At 36.2% G+C, this 7,490-nt stretch overlaps 2 protein-coding genes across 5 annotated transcripts in view; one reads left to right on the top strand and one right to left on the bottom strand.

Annotated features, from left to right (window-relative positions):
- Window positions 1–482: 482 nt before the first annotated feature.
- Window positions 483–6,595, top strand: LOC106158472 (uncharacterized). Of its 4 annotated transcripts, none has more exons than XM_013534479.2 (3): window positions 483–506; window positions 4,424–4,627; window positions 4,870–6,595. In XM_013534479.2, the coding sequence occupies exons 2-3, from the start codon at window positions 4,472–4,474 to the stop codon at window positions 5,890–5,892; spliced, it is 1,179 nt and encodes a 392-aa protein (XP_013389933.2). In that variant the 5' UTR covers window positions 483–506; window positions 4,424–4,471; the 3' UTR covers window positions 5,893–6,595. The 4 variants fall into 4 exon arrangements, with proteins under 4 accessions (XP_013389933.2, XP_013389931.2, XP_013389930.2 ...); XM_013534477.2 differs by lacking the exon at window positions 483–506 and adding an exon at window positions 1,341–1,588; XM_013534476.2 differs by lacking the exon at window positions 483–506 and adding an exon at window positions 1,828–2,174.
- Window positions 6,351–7,490, bottom strand: part of LOC106158396 (elongator complex protein 4) — a 16,017-nt gene continuing 14,877 nt past the window's right edge. The window contains exon 11 of the mRNA XM_087017943.1: window positions 6,351–7,250. Within this exon, the coding sequence (XP_086874069.1) occupies window positions 7,131–7,250 (120 nt within the window). The 3' untranslated portion in view covers window positions 6,351–7,130. The remainder of the gene's footprint in view (window positions 7,251–7,490) is intronic.

Genomic DNA, 7,490 nt, shown 5'->3' with positions numbered 1-7,490 from the left:
TTAAAGCTTGCTTTTCTCAGTCTATTTGAACTAAGAGTTTTGAATAGACAATTTTGCTTTAAAAAATTAATCAACCAATCTGAATCATGCAAATACTGAAAACTGATTAATGCTCTTCTTTGTGTCAATTTTCCAAGCTAGAAGATGTGTTAGAGGTGATGACATACCAATCTACTAGTGGCATGACTGGTGCTGCCCCACGCCAAGATATCCACCATGCACTGAAGCGGGATGCAGGGCAGATCATCAATGAAAATGGTGTGAAAGTGGGCATAATAGAGCAAAGGGAAACTGGAGCTTGTGCAGAAGCTTCAGGAAAAAATGGAACCGATTTGGCATTGGAACCAGGCTCTGTCGACATTCAAGAGACTGTCATTGATGAAATGATAGGAGTAGAGAACCCTGGGTTCATTGATGATGACTCTGAAGATGGGTCATTTGAGGTCAACATTGAGAAAATTACAGCTCTTTAAATTTTGCTTGGCTTTTGTTGCTGTGCACTTAAGGTGCAGAGAAAAAATTTTCTACAATATTTACTATTGATTTCATTTAAAAAGAGAGACATTTACATTTGACCATAACCTGCTATGTGTATTTCCCTATATTCATTTCTTGATGTTTAAAGACCTGTCTAGATAATATGGAAAATGACTTATGGAAGCTACAAAAATATAAGAATTGCACTGTCAAAAATTAGGTGGATGACTATACAATATATATACAAGTGGGACAAACAGTTATTTTGTCTTTGCTAATTGCATATTTTTATGACAGCAAAATGGTAATGTAGATTCTTCTAGCTGTTATTATCAAAAAGTCCTAACTGCTTTAGGGAGAGGAGACCCTTCAAACCAGATGTTTGTTAATCAGATTAAAAAATGTTTTCTCAGATATTAACTTTGCATATCTTATTTTGAATTATTGGCCAGGAAAACTCTTTAATTGTTTTTTTTTTTTTTCTCTTTTTGTATTTTAACATGAATTTCAAAGCAAAGTGCATACAAGTACAAAAACCATTTTCAATGCATTGTATCATCAAAATGCTGTACTAAACACCATTTAGAAATATTTCACACAATTTATTTGATTTACTATGAATATAAAAAATTGTTGAACCATATCCTGTTGGTGTAGGGGCACGAGTCTGTTTTCAAGTATCTGTACTAGATACTAGCTCAAAACATTATTTGGTGCACCCATGTATTAAGAAGTCGATTAAAAGGTATTTCTTCTGGATGCTTATGTTGACTTAGCCTTCTAGTACGACCTATTATTTTGGTGAACATAATTTGAATAGACCAACAGTCAATACAGCAAAGTAAACACCACACAAAGAATACGACATTGAAAGTCTTAGCATGTGCCGCAGCATATTTAAGTGGCCTGTGCTGTCTACCCATTGATACATTGAATCACTGATGAAACAACATTTACCAGGCGCGTGCTGTGGAAGGTTAGAAGTTTGCACTGCATGGAGACCCCTGTAGACCTCTTTTCCTCCACAACTTAATCTTATCAAAGTTCCCAACAACGTGCGTATTATAGTTAGGATATGGAACTGGGCAATTGGGTCAGAACAGTATGAACGGTAAGAAACAACTATGACCTTTCAATTTGATTTTTTTGACTTCTCACTACTCATTGTAAGTGCACTCACTGGCCCTCTCACCAGTTAAGTGTGTATTTATTCTGGAAGTTGAATGCAGTCACATAAAGTACATATATGCACCTGTATAAGGTGAGTTATTATAAACATGAAGGTGCTGCTCAATTTGACTTCAGATGTCAATTATCATTTGTCAATCTCGTGCACACTTTTCACGCTCACCAGAAGCTTAAAACCAAGGACTGATGTCTCGGACTGATAGTGTATGGGCACAATGCACTGGACCCGGTCTTGTTACTGGACATCTCCACTTAAACTGGTGTTAAGTATTTATCCCACCTGGGATTGTCACCTTTGAACAAAAGACCCAAAATTTGATACAAATTGATTCCAAGCTGTTGAACATGTGAAAGCCCATATAGACTGTGAGCACATTTATTGGTCAATAGGGAACCTTGAATACAAAAGAAGTATTGATTTTTATGAGAGTAATACTGGTCAGTTCATAATATACAGCATGTGTGTATGTGTGGGAAGGGAGAAATACTCTACATGTTACACACGTTAGGTGAGTAAGCTGTAAATAATTACAACTTAAACCAAATTAGCCAGGTGGAGCACCAATACTAAGATGTTGAAAAAGATATACATGACCAGCATACTGGCATGTACATGTTACCCTTAATTTACATGTGCTACTGTTATGCTGAAAGCTATAGGTAGGAAGTAGGCAGGTACTAGGTAGGTACAAACATACTGTACATGTTAGGTAGAGTACAGCCATCCAAAAATATGACATCAATACCGTCAGTGATCTTATAGCAAATAACTGTTGACACCACCTATATGCAGGTTATTTTTATTTTGGATATTTGCTGCCTAATATTGAATTCTCACCTGTATGAAGGCAGACTACACACACACACACACACACACACACACACACTAGTACATGTATGGCACAGGCACCTAAAGATCACATTGTTAATCTTTGCCCTGTAACATGGCTTCCAGCACTCTATGGAGGGCTGGGGATGTTCATTTATTTCATTTCATGGAGCCAAGGGTTTCCTAGGTTTTGAAGATGCTTAAATAAAAGCTTTCAAAGCCTGTCTAAAATGTTCTGATTAGCCAATTTGTAATGAAATAAAAAGAAGTCAAAGATAAGTGTACTCAGTATCCATACATATGTGAAAAAAATTAAAAAGTACATTACTGAAAAATGAAAGATTATGAAATATATATTGCTATTCGTGATTGCTATTTGTGAATACTAATAAAATGAACTATGAGTAATTATCAGGCCTGCAGCCAGCAATTTCCAATGTGAACCTTTTTTACCCCTTTGTTGGCCATGCTTGAGGCATACCATAGAACCCATGTGGCCATAAGGGTACGTGGTTCTATCGAAACCCCACTGAATCCCTCACCAGCCTCCGATTTCCTAAAAGTAAAACAGCTCTTTTTTAACTCATATTCCAAACTTATTAACACTTGCATTTTGGTCCAGTGATTGTGAAAATGACTTTTGTAAGCCTCGGTCTTCTCTCCACTTTAAAAGGAGGAGACCTGATTTTTTTTTTCTGTTTTGGAGAAAAGGGTGACAAGGTCTAAGAGCGCATTCTCAACGAATTAAGCCAAGCTTTACAAAGCCGGTGACCTAAAAATGGCGGACGTACATGAAAGAAAAACCGCCTAATCTTTTAATAGTCTCTCCGCCTCCCCACACGTCGTCCCTGCGGGGTACAGTAATTAAATCGCGTCTCCGTTCGCCATGCGGAAGCTACCTGAGAAATATTTAGTGCGCATGCTCATCAGTTAAACTCGTGGTGAAGAAAGCATGGCGGCTGAAGGTGATCGAAGGAAAAAAGCTCTTCTGTTCTATTATCTTTGAAAACAGAGACGAAAAAGGAATAATTTGGCCCGTAGAGCAGTAATGAATCGACTATCTATGGAGATAATATCACCAGAGATATTCACGGAAATATTAATGTTCGGAGCCGAGATTTAATTACTGTACCCCGCAGGGACGACGTGTGGGGAGGCGTGTGAGAGGCGGAGAGACTATTAAAAGATTAGGCGGTTTTTCTTTCATGTACGTCCGCCATTTTTAGGTCACCAGCTTTGTAAAGCTTGGCTTAATTCGTTGAGAATGCGCTCTAAAACAATGATCAGTCATAAAAATGAATTTTTTTTAGGAAATTTGCTGCCTTTGTCTGTTATAATCTTGGTGTTTTTACTGTCACAGTGGTGGTGCATATTGGTGCTAAGGCAACATTTGGTGCTAGAATGGCATCTAAAATGGGACTTTCTTACTATAATTTATGACACGTTTCTCACTGAAAGGGAATCTTTCATAATGTCATAAAGTATTTCCCTTATCTGAGATAGAACCAATAGATAAAAACAAAATAAACCAACTGACTCATGTTAACACAGAGTTTGTTAAATAGGATAAGTGCAAATTGGGGATCATAAAAGAAAATTGAAACTCACGCTTTTCTTGTTGATTAAGGCACTAAAGTGAAATTGAGACTTGGGTTATATCAAATACTACCTTGGCTGAGCAAAGCTCATAGATAAATGGCCTGATGGAAACAAGATCCTGTGTACACCACGTGAAATGCAGTTGTCACTTTATAGATAATTTCTTTACCACCAAGGGCTTGTAGTTGCACATCACTTTAGCAAATAAATATTTTAAATCTTTCAATAATCATATTTTTGAAAAATGAATTATATTAATTGATTCTATCTGGAGAAAAATCATCATCTTACTGTAGGTTTATGGCTTCTAAAAAAAAATATTTATTTTAGGTTATCACGAACACTGAGAGCTTTTGACATTGATGCAAAGTCAACATAATGGCGGATGAATGGAAGATATATCTGGCCATTGGAATACCTTGTGGCTTGGTGTTTATGTTTATTATCCTGTTCTTCATCGTTTTCTTCTGCCGCCGTCTCACACCTCCTCCCATACTTGAGTATGCTGATGAGGCTGAACAAAAAAAGCGACAGGTAAAGTAGAACAAGGAGCTATATTCTTCTTCACCAACAGTTAGTCATTCTATTGCATTTATATAATATCAGGTGATCACATTACACACGCAATATGTTTGGCAATCCCATTTTATCTTTTAAAGAATTCAAAAGTGACATGTACTAACTTGTTTATGTCAAATTTCCACTCGTTACTATGATAATATTACTATCAATATTATTTGTGGCGCTTTTTTCATTAACTTCATGTACTTTTACAGCTGGAAGCATCTAAATCCAATGGGGAAACACAAGGTTCAAATCCAAACCTGACGTCTGAAGAGGAGATCCCAATAGAAGTGACCATCCTCCAAGGATACAAAAGAAAGTCCACAAAATCTGGACATGCCAATGCTGCCTTCAGTGAAGATAAAGAACAGTCCATTATTAGGAAAAAGCACTATCACCCCAGCAGAGCAGCCTATGCCAAGGCAAAAGCCTTCACTAAACCATCGCCTATTCAGGAAGTAGATGAGATAGGGAGTAGTAATAGTCTTGCAAGGAGTAAGGAGTCATTTCAAAGCCCAGAACTACACCTTACAACAATAATGGATGGATCCCCATATCAAAGAAGGGATAAAAGTTTAGAGGACATTAGAGAACCTAGTACACATACAGTGGATGGTGTTCATATGGAGGATGAGCAACACTCAGCACCCAACTTTAAATCATTTACTTCTTTAGGTTCATTGGAAAATATTCTTAGAGACTTTCCTTTAGACAAACACAAGGACGATGACTCAAAATCTCATGATTCCAAGAAATCAATGCCCCATGATGAAACTGACCATTCTATATCATCTACTGGAGAACATCAGCAATGGCAACATCAAGAGGAAACAACAATGCCTCTGAAAGACCAAGAATTACAATTTCAAGAACCTCCTGCTCCGAGAGTTCCAGAATTTAAAGCACTAGGCACACTCATGAATTTAGCCTTTCAAGCTTCCAGTGATAAACTAGATAATGCTTTTTCTAATAGGAATCAAGGATTTAGAAAATCACTGGAAAATATCGGTAAAGGTTTAAAGGCTTCAGAAAGGGCAGCTATGAGGAGAGAAAAAATGGTCTCATCAGCTTATCAAAACCCTGGATTTCAGGCTTCAAGTGAGAGCTTGGATGAACCTATACTTACAGAAAGGGTGAGAAAATCAGTATCCAAAGAAAGACTGACTAAATCTGCAGAAAACTTGCACTTCCGTTCAATAGCAGCAACACAAAGTAGTGTGATCACAGATGTTTGACCTCCAAAAAATGCATGCACTAAAAAATTAATGCTCAGCAAAATGCTACTTTAAACAGAATGCAAATTAACTGGTCTTTTAACTGTATATTAGAAACATTTATGTTTAATAGAATAGGGTATATTGCTTTGTCATCTGTCTATTATATCAGGAGATGTGTTTTCTTTGTAATTTATAAACTTACAATTTTAGCCAAAAGTATAGAATTTTAATTACATTCCATCCAGTGCTTTAGAAAGCAATAATGTGAAATGCTATGCAAAGAATGTCATTTAACTTTTTTAAAAATATTTTTACAAAAAGTATGCCAGGTAAATTTTATACCGACATATTTTAGTTATTGTGCGTAGTTTCAGTAGGCCTATTTAGCAAGTGCTTACTCTAAAATGAACTTAAGTATTAGTTAAAAATTACAAAATGCCACAGCTATTTTCCTATTTAAAAGTAGGCAATATAGCTGAAATTAAATACTTTATTGATATTGCTGTGGAAAAATTCTCCAGTTGGTCCAAGTTAGGCAAGTTATAAGCCAAGCAAAAAAAATTTAATGTAGAATAGGGTAACTTCTATGTGCTGTATAATTCAAAGTGATTTTGAATAAAATGTCATTTTATCTCTTCATATAAATAATGGATACAAAAAATAGTGAACTAGTAATTATATGATCCATTATTTCATACAAGAATAAACATTTTCATTTAAATTCTTGTTTTGGCACCAAGTTTTAATACATGCTTGCTTTAAACAATTTTCTAGTACAGGTTTTGGCTATTTTAAAAATTATCCAAATAATGGAAGCCAAGTATGAGAGTACTCAACTTAAATGTCAAATACTACAAACGTTGCAGTATCAATAAGGTTTTGCCTTAAACATGTCCAAGTTCAGAGGTCTCAATCACAACTCTGAATACAACCTGCTTCTGTGTTCACTGCACAGAAATAGTAATACATGTATGACATATTCATCACACTATTACAATACACAGCTGAAGGCCAATTGCACATTAGTAACCTCCAGAGAATTTCTATCCCAACTCAATTGTCTCCTTGGTTCATACTGACAAAACTGTACCTCATGTCAACCAGCTTCTTCCAGAAGATATTTCTTTACAGACAACTCTTTACTTTTATCTTTTGGCCAAAGTCTTGTTTGCAAATGATATAACTGCGGCCCATAACAAACAGTTCCTGGGCACAGGAGATCATGTTGCACCCAACTCCTTCCTCATTCCCCTGGGTCAGAAGTCTAGTTTGCTGCTCCCTGTGCTACAGCCTACAGTCTTGGGTTTGACCACTACATCCTTGTCCTCCTGTGGACGGCTGGCTGTATCTGACAACTCTGGGGGCAAGTGTAGTTTCTATGGGCAGAACAGAGTATATCATATAAATAACATTTCATTGACAAACATACCACCAAACAGGCAGTGTCATAATATGGACACCAACTCTTACTTGCCATTTATACAGAACCAAGAATAAAAATACAATTTGTAACTCAAATTAGATTAAGGTTCAAAACGACTTTAAATGATATAAAGTCTTATGTATTATATTTTAGATATATACATACTACTATATTTATTTCTCTCCTTTTCGAA

Source organism: Lingula anatina, chromosome 1, assembly GCF_051362555.1.
Source record: "Lingula anatina isolate TDL-2025a chromosome 1, LinAna3.0, whole genome shotgun sequence".
Classification (NCBI taxonomy): Eukaryota; Metazoa; Brachiopoda; class Lingulata; order Lingulida; family Lingulidae; genus Lingula; species Lingula anatina.
This window is presented reverse-complemented; position numbering and strand designations above follow the sequence as displayed.

Excerpts from the sequence above, each read along its gene's own strand:
- LOC106158472 (XM_013534479.2), top strand. The coding sequence starts at position 4,472 with ATGGCGGATGAATGGAAGATATATCTGGCCATTGGAATACCTTGTGGC. Across the intron at positions 4,628-4,869 it reads CTGAACAAAAAAAGCGACAG|CTGGAAGCATCTAAATCCAA; the intron begins GTAAAGTAGAAC and ends GTACTTTTACAG.